The 20,757-nt window shown below is 48.4% G+C and overlaps 4 protein-coding genes and 1 long non-coding RNA gene across 11 annotated transcripts in view; 4 read left to right on the forward strand and 1 right to left on the reverse strand.

The window, feature by feature from the left end:
• The first annotated feature begins 19 nt into the window (after positions 1 to 19).
• si:ch73-364h19.1 (uncharacterized) lies at positions 20 to 6,550 on the forward strand. 4 transcript variants are annotated; one of them, XM_057015635.1, is made up of 7 exons: positions 22 to 159; positions 253 to 437; positions 717 to 1,384; positions 1,738 to 1,847; positions 3,650 to 3,742; positions 3,904 to 4,077; positions 5,536 to 6,550. In XM_057015635.1, the coding sequence occupies exons 3-7, from the start codon at positions 1,279 to 1,281 to the stop codon at positions 5,674 to 5,676; spliced, it is 624 nt and encodes a 207-aa protein (XP_056871615.1). In that variant the 5' UTR covers positions 22 to 159; positions 253 to 437; positions 717 to 1,278; the 3' UTR covers positions 5,677 to 6,550. The 4 variants fall into 4 exon arrangements, with proteins under 4 accessions (XP_056871617.1, XP_056871618.1, XP_056871615.1 ...); XM_057015636.1 differs by having other exon boundaries at positions 24 to 159; positions 3,907 to 4,077; XM_057015637.1 differs by lacking the exon at positions 3,650 to 3,742 and having other exon boundaries at positions 20 to 159.
• A 441-nt stretch (positions 6,551 to 6,991) lies between these two features.
• LOC130515417 (butyrophilin subfamily 3 member A3-like) lies at positions 6,992 to 10,962 on the forward strand. The gene is made up of 10 exons (XM_057015629.1): positions 6,992 to 7,168; positions 8,054 to 8,133; positions 8,409 to 8,507; positions 8,605 to 8,709; positions 8,779 to 8,913; positions 8,993 to 9,130; positions 9,201 to 9,252; positions 9,326 to 9,352; positions 9,986 to 10,012; positions 10,092 to 10,962. Exons 2-10 carry the CDS (start codon positions 8,074 to 8,076, stop codon positions 10,649 to 10,651), a joined length of 1,203 nt encoding a protein of 400 aa, XP_056871609.1. The 5' UTR covers positions 6,992 to 7,168; positions 8,054 to 8,073; the 3' UTR covers positions 10,652 to 10,962.
• Positions 10,963 to 11,504: 542 nt separating this feature from the next.
• recql5 (RecQ helicase-like 5) lies at positions 11,505 to 19,631 on the forward strand. 4 transcript variants are annotated; one of them, XM_057015625.1, is made up of 20 exons: positions 11,505 to 11,660; positions 11,835 to 11,956; positions 12,044 to 12,565; positions 12,659 to 12,755; positions 12,844 to 12,955; positions 13,030 to 13,192; positions 13,274 to 13,356; positions 15,717 to 15,935; positions 16,013 to 16,109; positions 16,444 to 16,480; positions 16,566 to 16,624; positions 17,031 to 17,101; positions 17,181 to 17,274; positions 17,349 to 17,495; positions 17,577 to 18,097; positions 18,179 to 18,223; positions 18,309 to 18,518; positions 18,601 to 18,673; positions 18,755 to 19,033; positions 19,523 to 19,631. In XM_057015625.1, the coding sequence occupies exons 1-16, from the start codon at positions 11,561 to 11,563 to the stop codon at positions 18,213 to 18,215; spliced, it is 2,481 nt and encodes an 826-aa protein (XP_056871605.1). In that variant the 5' UTR covers positions 11,505 to 11,560; the 3' UTR covers positions 18,216 to 18,223; positions 18,309 to 18,518; positions 18,601 to 18,673; positions 18,755 to 19,033; positions 19,523 to 19,631. The 4 variants fall into 4 exon arrangements, with proteins under 4 accessions (XP_056871605.1, XP_056871604.1, XP_056871607.1 ...); XM_057015624.1 differs by having other exon boundaries at positions 18,755 to 19,631; XM_057015626.1 differs by lacking the exon at positions 11,835 to 11,956 and having other exon boundaries at positions 11,523 to 11,660; positions 18,755 to 19,631.
• On the reverse strand, positions 13,376 to 15,717 carry LOC130515421 (uncharacterized). Its single transcript, XR_008947189.1, has 4 exons — positions 15,070 to 15,717; positions 14,879 to 14,981; positions 14,075 to 14,193; positions 13,376 to 13,993 (listed from the first exon to the last, which is right to left on the reverse strand). It is a non-coding gene; the product is annotated as an uncharacterized LOC130515421 (long non-coding RNA).
• A 526-nt stretch (positions 19,632 to 20,157) lies between the features above and the next one.
• The window catches only part of cdr2l (cerebellar degeneration-related protein 2-like), a 6,320-nt gene continuing 5,720 nt past the window's right edge, over positions 20,158 to 20,757 (forward strand). The window contains exons 1-2 of the mRNA XM_057015628.1: positions 20,158 to 20,274; positions 20,394 to 20,757. The exon at positions 20,394 to 20,757 is cut by the window's right edge and continues 36 nt beyond it. Of these exons, the coding sequence (XP_056871608.1) occupies positions 20,715 to 20,757 (43 nt within the window). The 5' untranslated portion in view covers positions 20,158 to 20,274; positions 20,394 to 20,714. The remainder of the gene's footprint in view (positions 20,275 to 20,393) is intronic.

The following is a 20,757-nucleotide window of genomic DNA, read 5'->3' on the forward strand; positions in this document are numbered from 1 at the left end:
GCGCGGCGCGCTCCGGCCTGCGCGCACGCGCGGCGTCGCCGCAAAGTTTGTTTCCAAAGAGTGAAAAAAGCCTCGAATAAATGCGGTTTCAGTGCCAATCAACACTGTCGGGAGATGAATGAGGCGCCACGCAGGCTGATTTATGGCGTAGGTGAAAAGGTGAAAGGAAACGATTGTAATCTCATGAACACGCAGCAACCTTGTGGATTTCTTATCATTTATTTTGTTATTTTCCGTTTTGGTGAATGATAGGACCCTAAAGACGGACACCATTTCCCATTTGGACCGAATCCACCCTGTCTACAAGCCTGTTGACTTGGACCAGAACCTCTGGTGTCAAATATGATATGACAACTCCTCTTGTAGTCCATGTCCCGCACAACAGGAGGCATCATCAGTCACGTTGTCTTTGTCCGCCATGTGGTGTCATTACACGGGTTGGCATTAACTCTTATTGAATTTGTCAGGCCGTAAACGTGGTTTTATTACAACTAGATTACCATTTCACGCATAAACCACCTGCGCGTTTGGTTCAACTCGCTGCAGGACTCATTAACGTGGCATGTTTGAACATCCTCACACGCACATAAAAGGTTCCTTGGCTGGTGATTAAATGACAGTGGAGCTAAATCTTCTGATGTTGTCTATCTTTTGGGGCAGATTGCTACACACGTACCCCCATGAATACTAATATTTGCGTTGTCTTTGTCTGGCAGAGATCCGACAGGACCTCCCGCACGGTTACCCGGGTGACGGGAATCCGGCTCAGGCATCCCGAGTGTTCACCTACTGGCCTGGATGGATTAATTATATCTTGCGGAAGGAGCAACATTGTGTTTTGGTCATATTAAGAAATTTACTTTCTGCTCTTGGTGTGATAAGACTATTTGAAATACGCACGGCTCTTAAATTAAATATATATGTTTAATCATAAATCTGTCCGTGCGCACGGGTTATGAGATGTGCATTAGATCTAATATGTATATATATAATATATATGTTGACCTTCCCCCGCCATAAATCAAACACTTCGGAGGCGGAGAGCGACGTCATGAGGCCAGGCGGGGAGCGCGCCAGTGCGCCTTCGCCACTCCGTCATAAACACTCCGGCGTGTCCGCCGTCGGGAGTCCGACTCGAGCTGCGGAGCGCATGTGCAGCGCCTCCGCGCGTCCGCGGCCGACAGACGTCCAGGGTGCACGACAGAAAGTTACTTTTCCTCGGACATGTGAGGTGGAGGCACTTTTGCGCGAAGCCAGGGGAGATCTGGAGGGTTCCCGATGGAGACGACGACAGTTTACACGGGAGAGATGACCACCGCCGCAGGTCCGACCGTGCCCCCCCCGCAGCTGACATCGGAACAGATCACGGTGGTCGCCGCGTCCTGTGAGTGAAAATGAAATCATTTTCTCCGTCGTTGCTTCTTTTTTTTATACGGGATCGGCTTATTTTCCCTCGCTGAGCGCATCTGCGGCGCGGCCGGTGCGACTTCTTTGTCTTTGTGCCTGACGTTATGGTCGCGATCCCTGTGTAATAACATTTAATGAATAATCCAATCAGGTTCTTTTCACGCTGCCACTGTTTTGGACAGACTGGCAAGAGCAGAGGAGGGAGATTACACCCTAAAGCGTTCAAATCCCAACTCCAGTCTGTCAGTGGGAACATGAAACTTTCTCAGGCTGAACTTTTTCAGAAGACCCAGTGGTGATGACTGTCCCCTCTGTCCCCTCTGTCCCCAGTTTTCTCCCTGGTGTTTTTTGTGGTCGTCCTGGTGCTGATCTCCATTATTTACAACAAGGATCCTCACTGTTGTAAAGCCCGCTCCTGCCGAGGCCAACGCACGGATATGGTAAGGCCCTTTTTCCCACACGGGGACACAGAAACTGCCTTTTGTGCAGCGTCCTCCTTTAAAGGAAACAAATGATATTCTATATTCAGCCAAGCGAAAGACGCGTCAAGCTGAATTTTCACGGCTGCGGTAGAAGGGCTGGAATAAACCTGATACCATCGCCGCCATTTGCCTCAGTTAAATTAGCTGCCCCGCGGACACGACCATGGGATAGGACACACGTTTGTCCTATAATAGAGAGACGAGTTCAGAACCGGTGTAAGGAAATCAGCCCATTTGGGTATAAAGTGAGCGGCAGCACTGTCCCTGTGTCACTGGGGTGTGAAGCGGAAAGGTGAAAGTAGCCTGTCATTGGCCCTTCTGCTTCCTGTCCCTGACATGCTTCTCGCCTCTCAGGGGTGTTTGTTTGTTTGAGTGTTATCTCTAGATAGCAAGGGACGACTCATGCCCCCCCCACAACCACCTATGTCAGCAGACAGGAAACTGCTCCGCGGCGGTTTCCAGAGAAAGGCCTCTCCCGTCCCATTTGAGGAACCAACAGTGCGTTCCGCCGGAACAAACGCACCGCATTATGGCCCGCCTGTTACTCACGGCGTGCCTGATAAGAAACCACAGGACGTGCTCGGCGTCCCCTCCCCTGAGCTCAGCCTCAGCAGTTTGGGCTCTCGGATGGTTGCTCTGAATGTCGCCGCTGTGTGGGGGTGGGGGGGGGGGGGGGGGAGTGGCGTCGTTGCCGATGGTGGGGGGGGAGACGGAGTCTCCCTTCGTGTCCTTAACTTCATCGTCCCATGCCCGCTTCAGTTCGCAGCATGAATGGTGGGCAGAGCCCATTGTGTGTGTTGGGGACACAGGGAGAGGACAATGAGTCCTCTTTGGCTTTGCGGTGGTGAAAAAGGCACGCTGCTGCTGTCCTCCCCCCGGATTCACCTCTGATTTTACACGGTTGTGCTTTTGAATCGGTGGCAAACGCACAAAAGGACGAGTCTCCCTCTTTCTCCCTGTCCTGAGGACTTTTTGGGGAGTTCTTAAAGGGCTCAAAACAGTGTGAGGGAAAGTGACCTTTGCCATCGCATTTTTCAAGGCGGTGAGGGCCGTGGCAGAGGTCAGCGGAGTGCGCCGCTCGGCCTGTGAGTGATGTCATTGTTTAACCGGCCTGGGAAAATGATAAATCTGAAATTCCTCCACTTATCTGTCGTGCACGCCGGACTCCCGACCGGTTGCGGCGGACATCGTCCAACAGCCGGGACACCTGAATCCCTTTAAGGCGTCTCAGATGAGGCACGACGCCACAACATGGATCGGGGTGCGCTCGTTAGCGGGTACCTGCCTCTGTTAAAAGGACGGTCGCTGAGAGAGGCCGTGGTTTATTGCCTGGGGAGCCTGGGGACACAGTAGGACGCCCCATTGTTCCGAGCACAAAAAGGCAACTCGTTTAAACCCAAGGCAATTACTTGTTTTCCTGGTAGCCTTTTCATTCCGGGACCCTTGCTCCTTATACAGTCGGACTGTGACAGGCCTTGTTCTGGAGGGGGTGGGTCGATAGGGGGGGGTTGCAGAAATTGGAGGGTGGCGATTGTATTGATGGGATAATTTATGGTATGGCCAAACCAAACAGCGTCTGCAGCGATGAAACCAGGCACGAAAATCGCTCAATTAGGCAGAAAAGACTCTTTTTTTGGACTAATTGCGGTGATTGAGGTGTTGTAGGACAACTGGTTAAAGGAGAGGCGTACAAACAGGCATTTTAAATATTAACTACGGCCCTGTTGCCCTCTGACGTGCCGCTGCTGCCTGTTTTACAGGGCGCTCCGCCTCAGTACTACAGCAGCAGGCAGATGCTGGTGGGCTCGCCTTGCCTCGACACGACACAGGCCCCAGATGACACGGACGCTCAGGTGAGAGGTCCCGGGAGGCATAATCTTCAGATTCCGGGGGCTTCGGAAAGACCCATCCGCTCCTTTGGGTCATCATTATCCACGATCCTCGGGGCTGACAGGCCGCCGTTTCCTGTCCTTAATATAACTGTGTGTCTGTGTGTCCCCGTGTGTCCTGTCAGCAGGCGGCTCAGCTGTTTTTCGTGGGCCTGCCCTCCAGCTACAGCCTGCCCTCGCTGGAAGCCCCCCTGCCGAGGCTCCCCTCCTACGAGAGCGTCCGTAAAAAGGACCGCCAGAGGCAGATCCACATGATGATCGCAGATCGCTTCGGCTTAAATGGACCCATTGAGACCCAGGTAGGTGACGTTGGGGCTTGAGGGTGGACCAGAGCGGGAGGTGGCGGAGGCCGCCGTGGGGAGTCTTCGCCTGTGTCGAGTCCTTGTGGACCGACAATTGCTGAGTCAAGCCACAAAGCCACAAAGCAGCTCTAATAACTCTAATCTATTCCATTTGGAAGTTGTGATTCTTCTTTATTTACTGGCCACCAGGCAACTGATATAAGACGGTCCAGCTCTAAAATGGACGCTCTTTACCTTCGCATTAGACCCAGGCAAACGTTAACGTCACATTCGACTGTTTGCAAAGTAACTCATCTGATAAGCTAAATGCTAATTTTATGCTCCATGCTCCCTCCCTGCTGCTGACTGCTAATGATACCTCAGCTAATGTTGGTACATTTAACCCCTGCAAGATGACCTTTAAATCAAGGACCTGTCCTCGCCAATCATTTAATGGCGAGACCGTCGAATGGATCGGCACCGAGGTCAGACGTTAGCTGTTCTTAAACCAGAGGGGACACGCACAACGAGAAGCACAACTGCTGTCATTCATTACTGAAGATAAGATTAGATAGCATTCGGAGAGCGGTAAACAGATGCCGGCGCCTCTAATGCTCCCCGCTGAATTGTGCTCGCGGTGGCTTTCAAGGCTCCACCGTGTTGATCGTTCCCTTTTGACTCCCACAACGCTTGAGTAAACAAGGTAATGAGAAAAAGGCACATCAAACATAATTAAAGTCAGAATCATCAGTGCAAACAGGAGCCAGGAATGCAGCTTTGTGCTCCTGACTTCCCCTGTTTGACCTTCTCCATCTTTTTGGACTTAATTAAACAATCCCTAGAATGACAACACACACACACACACACACACATGCATAAATGAGTCTCCTCTTGTCTCACCCCCCATCTAAAGAGGAGTTCGAATGACTTCCCCCTTCATGTAAGGGTGTGAGGTGTCTGCCCAACGGCCCAAGGCGGAACGGTCGTAAAACTTTGTGGCCTGCTGTGTGTGTGTGTGTGTGTGTGTGTGTGTGTGTGTGTGTGTGTGTGTGGTGCATGTTTCAGACACAGCCCAGGGTTGTAGGGTCGCGCTTGTCGCCCGAGACGCTAATTAAGAGATAAAAATGGTTCTCTGGGAGTGTGAATCCACTCGGAGAGATACAGAACATCCAGTATGGAGACTTTTGTGGAATATGAACAGAAACTTTGCAGTTTTTTTCAGGGACAGATATCAAAGCTGAGGTTTATTTGTCCTGTACGCTCAGTGTTTGGTGTCTGTGATAATGACGGTCGTGCTGACTATGATTCTTGTTTACAGTTTGGACGGAAGCTCACCTGCTCTTGTCCACATCAGACTGTCTTTAGTATTTGTTTAATGATTTGGCTTTCCTGATTAGCTACAGTCATTTTAAACCACTAGTGATACACAGGAGCAACGCACCTTAAAACCCTGTTTCTGTCTCATTTTGCCTTCAGCCTCCGCCGACATACGAAGAGAGCATCCGCCAATCGGTGGCGCTGCCGTGTGACATCCTGTCCGGTGTGGACACATCCCACCTGGAGAGCTTCTGCAGCCAGGCCGCGCCTCCTCCCGACAGCCCAGTCCTGCCCGTGTGAGCTCTGCTGAGCGACCAGCACGACCATGACTGAAACTTGAATGCAAACAGACAAACCAAAGAGAAGGTTCATGGCCTTTAGGGGAGGACTCTGTGCAAATGTGGCCCCTGGCACCTCGGTGCCGAGAGAGTCGCCGGAGACGAACGAGGTGGCTGGTACACCTTCGACGATACGACGTGTGAGAGGAAGTTGCTCTTCAGTCGGTTCTTCTTTGTTTACTCGCCTTTTTTTATTGTGCTGCTCCAAAACCAGGAGCCTCATCATCTGCTGTCGATTATCAGACGTTCCATTAGGGGCTGCTGTAAACAAATAACATGGATCAGCCTTTGGAAGTTGCTAATGACAGCTGTCCATAGGTTACAAATTATGAAAAATAGTCTCAGCCTGTGGCTAGAAACATTTCTTTGCTCCTTTTGAACAACGATCTCAGTCTTATGTGGAGTGTCAACAGGAACACTGTCTAAAGATGGAGACACAAACCCAACAGCACACAACACTGGCCTCTGATAGCTTGAATTTATGATTATGGTTATACAGAATGACGTTATTTGATGTTTCGTTTGTTCTTTAAGCTTTTTAGACAGATATACTTGTGGTTCTGATTTCAATGACACGTTTAAATCTTTTTTGTTTCCTGTTATCTTTTAATCTGGTAATCCATGACAGTTATTTAAAAATTAATCTATTTAAAAAAGATGTTGAATTTGAAACTCTGAGAATACATTTTATATTCCTCTTATCGGCATCTGTAGGTCGAACACGCTATCGGAGAAGCGGTCTAAATATGAAGCCTCGCCGCCATTGGTTTATCAGTTGATATTCAGAGGTTATACTTGAAAATATAAAAGAAAACAATTAAATTGGTAATAATGTCTATTTTGTCTATGTTCATGTCTGAGTGGGCAAATTACAGATTCAGAAATATTTGTTATGTTTAAGTTCAAAAAGGATTCGTCGAAGTGGAGTCACGTCGTTAAGAATGTTGGGCAGCAGGTGGCGCTGTTTCGCCGTCTATTGACCTCGATTTTAAAATCTAAATTTTGTGTATTCCAATTTATTACGGTACATTATGCAGATACTGTTAACATGCTTATTCCCCTTTTAACTTTGACTTCCCTTATTTATTCCCATCCGTACAGAGGGATGCGTTTAAGAATAGAAAAACATACATGACACTGACATAAAGTGAGGTCGTTTTTTGTTATTTCTTTGTCCCGAAAACAGCCAACTAGTATGAAATTAGGGGTCTGCTTTTATTGAACCTCTACGCGAATCACTGGTTAGCCAATAAGAAGACTTCAAAGATCGACGTCACCATCAGCTGCGTCAGTGACGGAGAGAGCCGAAGTTTGCCGAGAGCGGGTCGGAAACGTAAACAAGGTCAGACGCTGCTTGTCGAACGCCTCAAACATCGGGCGGTTGCGAACCAAACACGGGAAGAAGAAGACAGGAAGGGGAATAAACGCCATTCCCAAACATCCGAATTTAAAAGGTGAGCTGCGATTCCTCGTCAGCTTTCTCTTGTCGGCTTGTCTGTGTTGTTTTGCAGGACGCAGCTCTGTTTCACCGTAAGCAAATTAAATAAGACGTCGCTTCACGCACGCACGGATGCACAAAAGTCGGTTTTTGAGCCCGGCGTGACAGTCGCACTGCGTCTGTAACCCAGATTTGCCGCAAAGGCGATCTCCACGTGTGTTTACCTCCTGCAGCAGTCAGCTGACCCGTTTAAGCGCCGCAGACCGCTGCCTCATGTTTTCCCACCGTCCTTCAATTCTACTGTCTGCTCAAATTATTGACCAGTTATTTTTCCATATCTGATTAATCCATATCTGATTATTACTTGTTTCGAACCCATTTACTTGTTTATCCTGTGCATGAATGCATCATGTTAGTCTATACACACATAGCCTGAGCAAAATAATAATAATAAAAAAAAATCCCCAAACAAAGACACGACTGGGATTTTAGTGCGAGTCCAGATGTGGTTGCCATTAAGTCTGCATGGGAATCAGCTCAAGATGGTCGTACTGGGGATGACGCAGAGACAGACCCAGAGAAAACGGGGCGCTCATGCAGGGATGCTGTCTGGTTATTGAAGGACAGCAGCCCAGGAAGCTCCTGATTCGGACCTCCTGCTCACGTTGTGGCCATTTCTGACCCACTTAATAATCGAGCTGAGGGGAAAAAACCACCCCGCTGCAGACTCTTACCACCAGAGGTAATCTGATATAACATTAACCGCACCAAACCTCCTCACCCTGTTCCCTGAAGAGGCGTGTAAAGTGTCCAGGTGTAATCATTGACATGACCCGCATTGTTGCTTTAGCAGTAATCAGATTTAAACTCATCTCTATGTGACCCGTTCCTTTCGCCACAGGCCTCTAAACTCCCGGGAAGATGCTGCAGTGCTTTCACTTCATGGTGGAGCCGGCCAAAACTCTCACGGCCAAGATAAAGGTACTGAGGGTTTGTGCCACGCCGTGTGTTTGATGTGCAAACATGTCTTTTTTTGGAGTCGTGGGGATTCTGGTGCCACGTGACTGCCTGTTTTTCTCCTCGGGTTTAATTTAGCAACGCGGCGCTAATGCGTGCGGGCTGTTGCTAGTTGAAACTGAGGGAGAGGTGCTGCACGATGTGCATCTTGATGAAGTGTTCATGCTCCCGGAGACGCTTCACAAAATGGCAGTTTTCTCCCCTTAATGTGGCGTTTGATTACTTGAATTTCCCGGCAGGAATCACACAAGAGAGCTCAGCGGGAGAAGGTCGAGTCTCTGGACGAGGATCAGCTGTTTGTCGCAGAACTGGCTCGTGAGCTCGGGCGAGTCTGTCAGGTAACCTGGGAATTGACACCACGGCCCTTCTGCTGTGGAAGCGTCAGCACATAATGTCCCAATTACAAGATCCTCAACCTCCGTTTTGCCTCTGCAGAGGTCAGCGGTCCTGGAGAACATCTGGAAGCAGGACGACATCTGGCCCACCCCACTCTGCAGGACCTTCATCTGGCAGTGGGCCTCTGTATTGGAGAGCAAAGAGGTTTGATATATTTATCTTTTACTCAGGTTTTACTCACCTGTTCTCACAAAAGTGTGTGTCTTCCCACAGAAGAGGCCCCTGCAGACGGACGGCTGGCCAGAGATGGATGAGCTCAAACAGGCCGGCCGGATCGACGAGCAGGACGCCCAGCAGGCCAAATCCGTGATCCTCAACTGGATCAAGGACCTGCGAGCTCAGCCTGAGGTGGCAGATGTTCTTTAACTTGTTTACAATCTCCTGTTCTTGCTCACAGATTTACCCAACAGACGTGTCTTGCTCTCAGCAAAGCGTGTGGCCCGGAGAACCTGTTGCAAAGGTTCTGGAGGACCTGCAGTCGGCGTGGCGTTGGGGCCGTGCGCCCAATCTGCTGGCGGCCATGGAGATAGTCATGTGGGCCCTCATAGTGCAGCCGCCAGATAAGGTCCGCGTAGTTTGCTTGAAATTCAGGAGGTAGATTGTGTGTGTGTGATCATGCAAATTTGTGTTTGCAGGACTCCATCCCACAGCAGTGGCTCATGTGGAAGCAGCGGACTCAGAAAACTGGTTTGTAACTCAACAACTTTGCCATTTTAATGGCAACTGGTGGACCTTCACTTATGTGGTCGTCTGCTTTCAGGGGCCATATCTTACGTTCCTCAACCAGGTGAGCTACAAAGACCTTGAAACTCCTCTCGTATGTCACATTTTTTGATTAACTTGCACTTTAATAACCCGAGTTCCTCTTGGCTCCAGACGGATTTCCTTTTCATTTTTAATAAATTAGATTGAACTGAAATATCAATATCTGGCCAAATATGACGGTAATCTGTGTACGGTGGCGACATCCAGTGGTGAGAATACAGATTGCAACAGTTAAAATACCTTTTAAGGAATACGATGGCTTTGAGAGGACAACATGGATTCTCCCACCGCTCAGGCCTAAATCTATATTTAAATACGTCTTCCTTCTAATGTGATACTTAATTCCTGACTGGTCATGAGAAATAAATCAAGTAGCAGATCAAGTAGTTGTTCAGAATTAGCGTCTGTAGATTTCTGCAAAGTAGCTGGTAACTACAATTATTTCGAAGTAAAACTGTTATGTTTGCTTCATAATTGGAATAGAATAGAAGTTTTTAGTTCCTAAAATGAAACAACAGGTTAAATGAGTAATTGCCCTTGCATTCGCTAATATTTTTCTTAGATTTTCCAACATCAGTCCAGCATTTCATTACTTTGTATTTTTCAACATCTGCTTATGCTAAACACGTTTTAATCAAACGTCTCTCGTTTGCAGTGTGGGACTGGATCTCAGGTGCCGCAGGTACGTGGTCACCATCACATTAATAGTCACCCTAATCTGAACCTGTGTGAGATGTGAGCGTCTCACCGTCCCCCTGCAGTGGAGGTGACTCTGGACTTGGACTCGGCCAATCCCGACCTGCTGGTGTCGGCTGACCAAAAGAGGATGCGCTGCGGCTTCGACAGGAAGGAAGTCCCCAACTTCCACGAGCGCTTTGACGGCTGGTGGTGCGCCGTCGGAGTGGAGGGCCTGGGCTCCGGGCGCCACTACTGGGAGGCGGAGGTGGGCGAGCGGGACTGGCGTCTGGGCGTGGCCAAAGAGTCGGCCCTGAGGAAAGGCTTCAAGTCTCTGAACACGAATACGGGTTACCTGACCCTGCGGCTGGAGCGGGGCACCGAGCTGAAGGCCCTGACGGTGCCCTTTACGGCCCTGCCGGCTGGCCTCATCCCTCGCAAGGTGGGCATCTACCTTGACTACGACCGCGGCCAGCTGTCCTTCTACGACGTGGACAAGCACTGCCACATCTACACCTACAACGAGAGCTTTGACGAGAGGCTGTTCCCCTTGTTCGGCACGGTGGAGATTGTGAAGGATCTGGTGATCAAGTCTCCAACCTCTAAGAATCAGTGCCTGTGCCCCACTTCCTGCTTCTGGGCCTGAGCGTCACAGTAAAAGCTGAAATGAGGTTATATGATAATCACTCAGATGTCCTGATTAACAATGCTGTCATTGTGCTATTAAATAGCTTTATCCTATGAATCAGCTCCAAGCTGCTGCTGCTGCCGCTGCTGCTTTAATGTGATTGTTGCAACCACTTAGAGTGTCCTAGCACCTCTCCTAACGCTCCCGATCATGTATTTTAATATATTTGAAAAAATATAGATGTATATTCTATGAATGTAAGGAATTGTGCAATATTATCTCCACTGTAAGGAAGTTATTGTGAAAAAATAAACAAAAAGAAAATATAACCTGGTCTTCTGGCCTTTTTGGTTAACATGACTTAACACGGAACGAGGGAGGAACTTTCATGACTACATGACTTACAAAATCGTTTTTATTACTATCTCTTAGATTAGATGACATTTACCTGCTAAAGAACAACCTCTGTATAAAGGGTTTCATTTTGTTGGCTTTTAATCATATTTCCATTATGCATAATTGGTGTAATAGTTACTGGTAAGCAAAAATGAATCAGTGAACATTTAATTGTTGGATAATAGACCCATCTGATTATGTTATCGTCTTTTTTAAAGAGATCATAGCACCATCAATTACTCTATTAATTACTTCCTGACATATCGTAAAAGGTGTGTAGCTTCTGGGCCAATCAGAGAACCACATAACTGTATGTAAACATTCATTAAAATACGACAATCCTATGTTTAATTTTGGTAGAATTTGATTTCCCCGTCAGTCTCATTTCCCATGAATGACGCTGTGCGTGTAAAAGTAACAGATAAACCTAAAAAATAAAAACAAGTTTAGCGTAGTTCTGCAGAGCCGTGACGTCATCCGCATGAGACGACATCTATTGGATTATATGAGCTCGCAGCAGGAAACAACAAAATGACCACAGCGAGATTAAAACAAGTGTTGCACACACATTTTGGCTTCGAAAACTTCAGGTCAAAGCTTCAGGAAGATATCGTCAAAGCTGTTGTCAAAGGTACGTCAAAACGATTTAGATCGAAACTTTATGTCAGTGCTAGCTAGCAGTTAGCTTACTCGTGGTAGGCAGGTAGATGTCTTCTTTGTTTCTGTTTCTTTGATCTCTCTCGGATGATATTGTCAGAGAAATAAAACGATATGGCTGGCAGTGACTGGTGTTGTCCTTCCGCAGGGGACAGAGATGTGTTTGTGTGCATGCCGACTGGGGCAGGGAAGTCTCTCTGCTACCAGCTACCTGCAGTTCTGGCTCAGGGGATTACTATGGTTGTTTCCCCACTAATTGCTCTCATTCAGGTCACTCTCTGGTTGTACAGTTTCAGCACAAGTCTTTAAAGCAACATCTGTATATATATAATAATTACATCTTGTGGTGCACACCAGGATCAAGTGGATCGCCTTAAGAGTCTGAACATCCCTGCCTGCTCCATCAACTCGAAGCTCCCTGCAGGTGAACGCCGCCTGATCCTGGCCGATTTGGGCAGCAGCAGCCCCAAGCTGAAGCTGCTCTACATCACCCCAGAGATGGTGGCCTCCCCCTCCTTCCAGCCCTGTCTGACCGACCTGTGCTCCCGCGGTCTCCTGTCTTACCTGGCCGTGGACGAGGCTCACTGCGTCTCCCAGTGGGGGCACGATTTCAGGCCGGATTACCTCAAACTGGGCAGCCTGCGTGCACGCATGCCGGGAGTTCCCTGTTTAGCCCTGACAGCAACGGCACCAAAGAATGTGCAAGAGGACATAGTTAAATCCCTGAACATGTGCTCCCCATTGTCTTTCCTTACACCTGTCTTCCGCAGTAATTTGCACTATGACGTGATCTTCAGGGAGATTGTGCCAAACCCTTACGTGCACCTCTATGCTTTCATTAAAAAGGCCTTAGAGCAGGAAAAAAACTCCAACCCACAGGTTTGTATACTTTCTTTTCACCTGAGAATAGCTGGTAGATTTTCCAAGCAATTGAACATTTGACCGTATGATTTGGGGTGTCTTTATGACCAGGGCTGTGGAATTGTCTACTGTCGGACCAGGGAAGCCTGTGAAACTGTGGCGTACCAGTTGACCAAGCTGGGAGTCTTGGCCAAGGCATATCATGCAGGTCTGAGATTTTCTCCTCTGTGTAGGTTGTAGGACTACAACGCACAAAATAATCCATATCCTGGTCAAATGCGTGGGTTACACTGTAGGTCTGAAGGCTGGTGATCGCACAGAGGTCCAGAATGAATGGATGCAGGGGAAGGTCCTGGTTATTGTAGCCACCATCAGTTTTGGGATGGGAGTAGACAAGGCGACTGTCAGGTAAGGCTGGTATGTTTGTGTTGACTAACGTACAGACTTTAGTTTAGAGTTGCTGATGTCATTGTTTTTGTCAGATTCGTAGCTCATTGGAACCTGGCTAAATCACTGGCCAGTTACTACCAAGAGTCGGGTCGAGCCGGCAGAGACGGGCTTCCATCCTCCTGCCGCATCTACTACTCCCCCAGAGACAAAGAGCAGATCAATTTTCTCATTCACCAGGAGGTCAAACGCAAGCAGGTAGGCCAAACATCAGGAAAGCTGGGAAAATGTAAAGAAAAAGAACCATACATTTGCGGTATGAGTGAATTTTGTCTGTAGGAGAAACGAGGCTTCGAAAAGGACACAGACAAAGCCGCCATTACGGACTTTGAAGCTATGGTGTCGTTCTGTGTGCAGGAAGCGTAAGTGATCGTCACCCACTCGTGCAAAAAGTACACTTTATTACAATCCGATTAAGGAGTCACAACGCCGCATCATTACTAAGCACACCCACTTCCTGCGTCACGTTAATCATTTCCAGTATGCGGCCAGCAGAGGGAGCTCTCTGTCCGATCTGGCGGGACTTGCAGGTTTACTTCAACACCTACTAAAACCAGTCTGACTGTTCATGCTCAGTCCTTTAAACGGAGGGATATACTTTTATTCTTAAAGAGTTCAAGAAACTATTTAAAAGCCAGCCTGAAACATAGTGCAGTCGTTACTATTATAGCCCGTGTTATCAATCTTCATGTTCCTCATAATGTTATTAAACGAGTGAGTTCTTTTTCCATGCCTCACAAAGCAGATTTCCCATGGTGCACTCTGCCAAGTCACTCTGCTGTGATCAGGTGCTTTTGTTGTACAAGGGTTGGACGAGTGTTGGTCCTCTGTACACATCCTGCACGAGCTTTAACTCAAACGTAGATATGGTGTATTATATTTTCAGCAGGAGATTGAAGGACACCGGCACATTTCAAATGCCGGTGTCCTTCATCTTCGTCGGGCGTCTTGAGCAGCAGCAGGTCACACATGTCAGCACAACCATCAGCAGAACCGTCACTGAAAAACAAACCAGCATCTTGAGCATCTCACCCCTCCCCACTCGATCAGGAACCCTCTAACAATGAAGAGGGAACTCACACATGAAGGTCAGGATGATGAAGAATGCTCCGAGGTCAATGGGGTTGGCGTTGGGCAGATTGTGGAGCTTGACCCAAATCTTGTTCAAGAGACCGAGCGCTTCTTCCTTAGCGTCCATCCTGAGGCAGAGACGAGGGGAGAGTTGCTGACAGTTAGACAGCTGCGCACCATCTCGCCCCTGCGAGCAGTGTCATCAGGAAGTGACACAGAGGCTGTGAGAACGTCGCTGTTTACACATTATTCGAGAGAAATTTACATGAAGATGTGGGATGAGTGTGAGCGCATAAACGGGCCTGTTTCCTGGGGTAACTTTACACTAGGATAGCGGATGGACCTGGCCAGTCTGTGGTGGTCTCAGAACACAACAGAAGTCCTCTTCTCCGCCTGTCAAACAGGATATCCTCCTGACACGAGTCGCCTTGTGTCTTTAGTGGGTGGTGTTCAAATGTCACGTTCAGCCTGCTTTAGTTAATCACTCTAGGTGTGACCGACCAGTTTGGTTTTCACGTGTTAATTCAAATATATAACATGTGAAAAAGGGAACAGTCCTCTAGTAAGCAAGTAAAGCTGAATCGGCAGACTTGTGTTGCAATTATCTAAGACTCATTAAATATTTGCTGAGCAGTAACGTTTGATCCATTCAGAAATATATAAAAAGCTCAGTTTAAATTCCAAAATGCAAGTTTGCACCTAAAGCCTTGAGGAAGAATGGGCGACTACTGTGGTCTTCTGGAGCAATTTTGGAGTGCTCAAAACACACACACAGACACACACACACACACACATGTAGCAAAAGGCACTTACTTGACAGAGTCTTTGGTGTTTTCGCACACTTTGCCCAGCCCAGACTGGTTCGGGACACACTAAAACACACTTGATGAGGACCAGATGACTTGCAGCTACGTCACTGGAAAAAACAAAAACAACACAAAAAACTGAGCCCCAATGTTTTTGTCGCCTACACAGAGAGGAGACGCAGGAGCGGTCTGACTCACTGGGATTAGCACTTAGTTCCAGATTAGGGTTAGGAGGGTTTAGACCTCAGGTGCCGGTAATTCTGTGCAGGCGGGAAGAGGAGCGAAGGTGTGAAAAGAAAAGAAAGTTCCCGTTCTGGGCTCGCTCTGCCACGGTGCTCCTCTCAGGCTCAGTCAAAGTTTTGCTGCTCCTCTTCTCCTCTCTGCTGTGTTTGTGCTGCTGCCTGGTGGAATATATGTGTTGCTCTGCGCCTCTCTCCGCCTTCTCTGGTTAAACCGGAGTTCTCTGAAATTTAAGAATTGCATAATACTGGATCTGGTTCAGATTGTTTTTTAGCATTTTAGCTTTTCAAAGGGGATCACATGTAGTTTTCTGATTTTAATAAGAAGCTTGCAATCGTGGAATCATCCTCCTTTGGATTCTTATTAGCATTGCACGAGGCTCTACGGACTGTTCCAGAACCTAGATTTGTGTTTTCAATGATAATGGAGCTCTGTTTGTCTGATTTCATAACAGCAGACATTGATCAGAGTCCTGTGTGGCGATTACGCAAGAGCTGACAGATCAATAATGCACTACATAGTCTGTCGTGTGCTCACAAATCCTGCCACATTCCAACTGATTCCCAGTTCTCTTTTGTTTTGGGTCCCCTCTGTCCTCCCTCCAGCTGTCGTCACGGCACCATCTCCAGGTTCTTCGGCGACAAGGCGCCAAACTGTGCCGGAGCGTGCGACTACTGCCGTAACCCCAAAGCCGTCCGAGCCCAGCTGGAGAGCGCGGCGGCGCTCAGCACCAAGCTCCAAGCCCAGAGCAATGAGCCCAGGGGAGCGTTCGGCTTCCAGTCGGATCTCTACGAGGGAGGAAAGAAGGGTTACGGCTTTGAGAGGCAGGAGGACGTTTGAATTGATCTTTGAGCGTGTAACCGGGCAGAAGGTCAGGCGCTGACTGAACTATCGTCCGCAGGCATGACGAAAGCGAGGGCGGACACAGCGAGGACGACGGCACGAAGCGGAAGAAGGAGTTTTCCGAGCTCTTCAAGAAGCAGATGGGCCTGCGGAAGGTGAGCCGCGCGCGGTGGGCCGTTGCTCGGGACGTGGTGGGAAGGCAAACGCTGGCAGGGTTCACGTCTTCCACATCTGTTTGCCAGCTGCAGCCAGCGGGGCGCTGCAGTAAATTGAGCTCGCTCGCACGAGCTGGAAACACAGACCCTTGTCAGGTCTGGGAGCAACAATACCAGGAATGGCATGATGGTGGAACAGACGGGAGAGGTTCAGGAATGTTCCATTGACCGGCATTAACCCTGAAATGACTGGAACGTTGTTTAACGAGCACATCAGCAGTGAGACTGAGGCTAGTGTCTTTCTCTGACGTTGAACTCCTCTCTGTCCTCCCAGGCCAGTGAGAGCTGGAGGGAAGACTTTGTTCCACCAGGTAAACAGTGGTGCAGATTAATGACGGCCTGCCGGCTCTCCTTAGCTCACCTGAGAAGGTTAACGCGATGTGTCCTCGTCTGCAGATGCTGACTGTCCGCTCAGGGACGCCGACAGCCAGAAGATCCCCAGGCTCACCGTGAAGGTATGACAACGCTCTCCTCCCCCCCGCCACTTCTGACAACACCCAAACTAGCAGGACGACATATTTTAAAGTTCAGCCGATCGCATTTGAGGCTCAGAAGACGGCAGAAAAGCAAGAGAACTCAACTCATCTGCGCTACCTGAGCCATGGGCTGGCCACTCTGCTGGGATCACATGATCAGCTGTCACTGTCTCACAACTCACAACTCACACACAACCCCCCCTTAAGCCCCTCACACTTACACAGAACATGTTCTGACATTGTCCTGGAATCCTGAAATGAGTAGTTAGCTACTCAGAAAGTGAAGGGATGAGTGCCAGAAAGAGAGGAGATGGATAGATAGATGGATAGATGCATATACATATCTGGTACTTATACAAAAATAATGCGTGTGTTCTATTTCTAGGCAAGAGAACACTGCCTGAGTCTGTTGCAGGAGGCGTTATATGGCCACCAGGGGGCAGCAGAAACGTTCCTGTAAGCACGCAGACTTGCACTTCACCCATTACACGGTGGGTTTCATTCATGAAGATGTTTCTCTCACATCGTGTCTCAGCTCGGACAGCGTGGCCGCTGCGGTGGATATCGAACACGAGGTCTTTAAGAGCAGCAAGTCGTCCAACTTGTACAAGGCCGCCATCCTGAGAAAGGTGACTGCTGACCTTTCTGCCTTTCTGTCACGTCAGATGATGGTAGATGGCTTCACTGACGTCTCGTTTCAAAGGTGTCGGAGTTGAAGAAAACGCCATCGGGAGGAGAAAAGAAAAGCATCGGCACCGAATCCACACCAGAATCAGAGCTCAAACCGGAAGATCCTCCCTCTTCTTCTGCGGAGCTGCTGGGTTTTACGTCCGCGTCAGAGATCTACTCAGTAGGAATATATCATATTAGAGTCTTTTGATATTGGTTATAGAGTTCTGAGGGTACATTATTGTGTTTGTGGTTCTGCCAGCTGAAGCGTAAGAGGGTGGGTGCTGGACAGAGGGGCTCATCAAACCCCTACCAGGCCGCTAAGGAGGTAGTGAAACCCCCCACATGTGGCCCTGACTCTGCAGAGACGAACAGCGAGGCACCTCCAGCTGTGACCTGCACCATCAGAGCCAGAGCGGCCGCTGTCTCCGCTTCCATCAACAGCCCCACGAAGGCAGGCCGAGGGGGGAGCAAGAAGCAGCAGAAGCTGGCCGAGGCCGCCAAGAACTCCCGCAACATCTTCCAGTACTTTACGAAGAAAGAAACAACGGAGAAACGAGAGGAGGAGCGGGAGACGGGGCTGGATCCTGCTGCCTTGCGCACCACCGAAGACGCAGAAACCAGCAACCAGCCCTCACCTCCTGCTGTAGAGGTTATAGAGATCAGCCCCACCTGGCCAGCCAGCGAGGTTGTGCTCGAAGAAGGAAGTAAAGCGGAAGTGATAATGATATCCGACAGTGAAACAGAGGACCTGACAGCGGTGGAGCCCGAGTCCACCACAGAGTAAGAACGCCTCTCAGTCCCAGATTACAACGATGGCAGCGCCACCTCCTGTCACATCGGATGTTGTTTTCTCTCACACAGGCAGAATAATGGAGAAGAGAAGCTCCCACATTGCTGACATCACAGGTAAATACTCTCAGGCGAAGATGCGTGCGCTTGGACTCAGAACATCCGAAGTTTAGGGGAGTGACTGTGCGGCACGTGTTTCCAGACCGGCGATGTGAACCAGGAAGGAGACTCATCCCCTCCCCTAAAACGCAGCTGCCCAGCTGATGGCTCTGCCAGACGAGTTACCTTCAACCCCGACGTGCAGGAGAGGCCTCTGCACCAGGCGCCCAGTCCCGTGACGCTGAAGGAAGCGGCCGATATTGTGGTCCGATACCTGGACCCGTTTTACACTCAGGGAAAGTTCGCCACCAAGGTGAGATATTTCCGCCAGCTGTGTCATGTGACCTGGAAACTTGAGTGGCTGATGGATTTTCCCACCGTCTCTTTGGGTGCAGGAGCTGTTCAAGGCCTTTGCCCGCTACTTGTCTCACCTTCTTGTGGAGGGGCGGAGTCAGGGGAAAGGCCAAGGTAAGGCAGGGGGAACATGTCTGAAGGTTCAGGTCACGCGTGTGATGACCTTCCTGAGACTGTCTGTGTCTGTGCCCGCAGTAAAAGAAGACGCCAAAGCTCTCATCAAGAAGTTCTTCAGCAGGGTGCAGCGCTGCGAGAACGAGGCGGACTGGAAACACCTTAAAATGCCACATGGCAGGAAACCCTCGGGAGAGCAGGGAGTGATGGGAAAGGGAACCATGGGTCTACCACAGATGCCTGCTGACACCTTCAATGGACCTGTATTCAAACGCTGCTTGTGATGAATCAACAAAGTGAATTATCAAAGACTAAGAGGCCCAGAGAAGTGTCCCTCGTGATAAGATGACTGTTATTTAGGTTAGTATATTTTCCTTCTTTTTTTTTTAATAAACTGCACTTTTCTTTGTATATTGCATCAAACGTGTCTCTCAATTGCAAAAAAAACCCGCATATGAACAAACAATAACGGGGCCAATATAAGCTAAACTACTGAGCTTAGCATGTTAGCTGAGGTTAATGGGGACACCATCCATGTACTTAAATTCTACAGCAAATTTTACTTTGAACTGAAAGCCACTGAGGCTTCTCCTCCAAGGATGATGAGAAGAGCTCAGTTTCATTCTCACATGGGCACCAAGATCATTCTCTTATCTCATCTCATCTCATCTACAGCCAAAGTTGTGCCAGAAAGTAGCATAAACTAAAGTAGGATTTAGTTCTGTATTTTGTTTTATTGTGGACCTTTACCTTTTTTGTGCTGTTTGAAGGCAAACAGACCCTGAATAAAATGCTGTGTGTTGTAAACCCACTTTTGCTTAAAGAGTTTATGTAATGTTTCTGTTGCAGAATGAATTTCAAATTAAGTGTACAGTGGTGCCTTTGGGAGCTGTGGGAGAGCTCAGTTTCGCCTGCGGTTGCTGCTACTTGTTTACAATAAAGCGCGTAAGAACACGAACAGTCTTGAACGCAGCTTTATTCACGTCTTCAACTGGACCGTCTCGCTATTCGTGGACGAAGCGGGGAGATGTCCCTGCCGGGGACAGTGGGACGGAAAGGTGACGTCACCCTGACTTGCGCTGCCTTCATGTGTTCCTCGTACACCAGGGTTCTCACCTCCATTCATTTTAAACACTTCTAATCTATCTTCAAGAAATGTATTTTTGATTTTATCCTAAATCATTTAAATAATGATAATGTAAGATATTATTGATTAAAATCACAATTTGATCGTGTAAAAACGTGAAAAATCAAGCCTTTCTACCCCCATTGGTTCCGTCTCAAAAGGATGGGAATATTCGTAATATCCAAGTTTGTGACATATATTCAACCACAATGACATTGATTTTTAAAAATCGTAATATAATGGTGTTCAATAAAACGAAACGGTAAATTTAAAACAGCAAATGACTTGTGCATTTTATTAGGAGGTAGCGATCGGGGCTCATGTGAGGTGGTGATTTATTTTGAAAGTCTAAAAGTGGCCGTGGGTTCTCTTTCAGGAAAGGTTAGGACTCAATTAGCATTTTAATAAAACGGGCGTACAAAAGGATATAAGGATTACAGGTTGTCGCTTATGGTGGCGTGTTTTAACCAAAAAAGTAAACATTTGAACAACTACCGTGTGACCTTTATTGTTTTTCCTGGATTAACTTTGTTATAGTTGTCAAGTCATGTATAAATGACGGTCGCTTTTCAAACCTAACGTCTTCTCCCACAGCTCCTGAACGCATCACCACTCGCACTGGCAACCTGCTCGTGCACACATCCGTGCTGCACATCCAAGCCTGCTCAGACCCAAACACATCGTCTCCTCGCCTGTTTTTCTTTCATTCTTTCCGCCTGGAGGCTTAAATATATTTCTGCGGATGCATCAGGAAGTGACCGGATTTTTACAGAATACATCTGAAGGGGTTACAGATACGGGGAGGCTGAGCCACCGTTGTTTGTGGCCACTTCCGGCTGAGCCAGTCGGTGAATTCGCATCCTCATCCTCCTCCTCATCATCATCATCGAAGAAGAAGAAGTTTCATCGGAACTGATGCTGCGCGCGGGCAGGATGGACGAATTTGTGACGGAGGAAG

Source organism: Takifugu flavidus, chromosome 18 (assembly GCF_003711565.1).
Source record: "Takifugu flavidus isolate HTHZ2018 chromosome 18, ASM371156v2, whole genome shotgun sequence".
Taxonomy (NCBI): domain Eukaryota; kingdom Metazoa; phylum Chordata; class Actinopteri; order Tetraodontiformes; family Tetraodontidae; genus Takifugu; species Takifugu flavidus.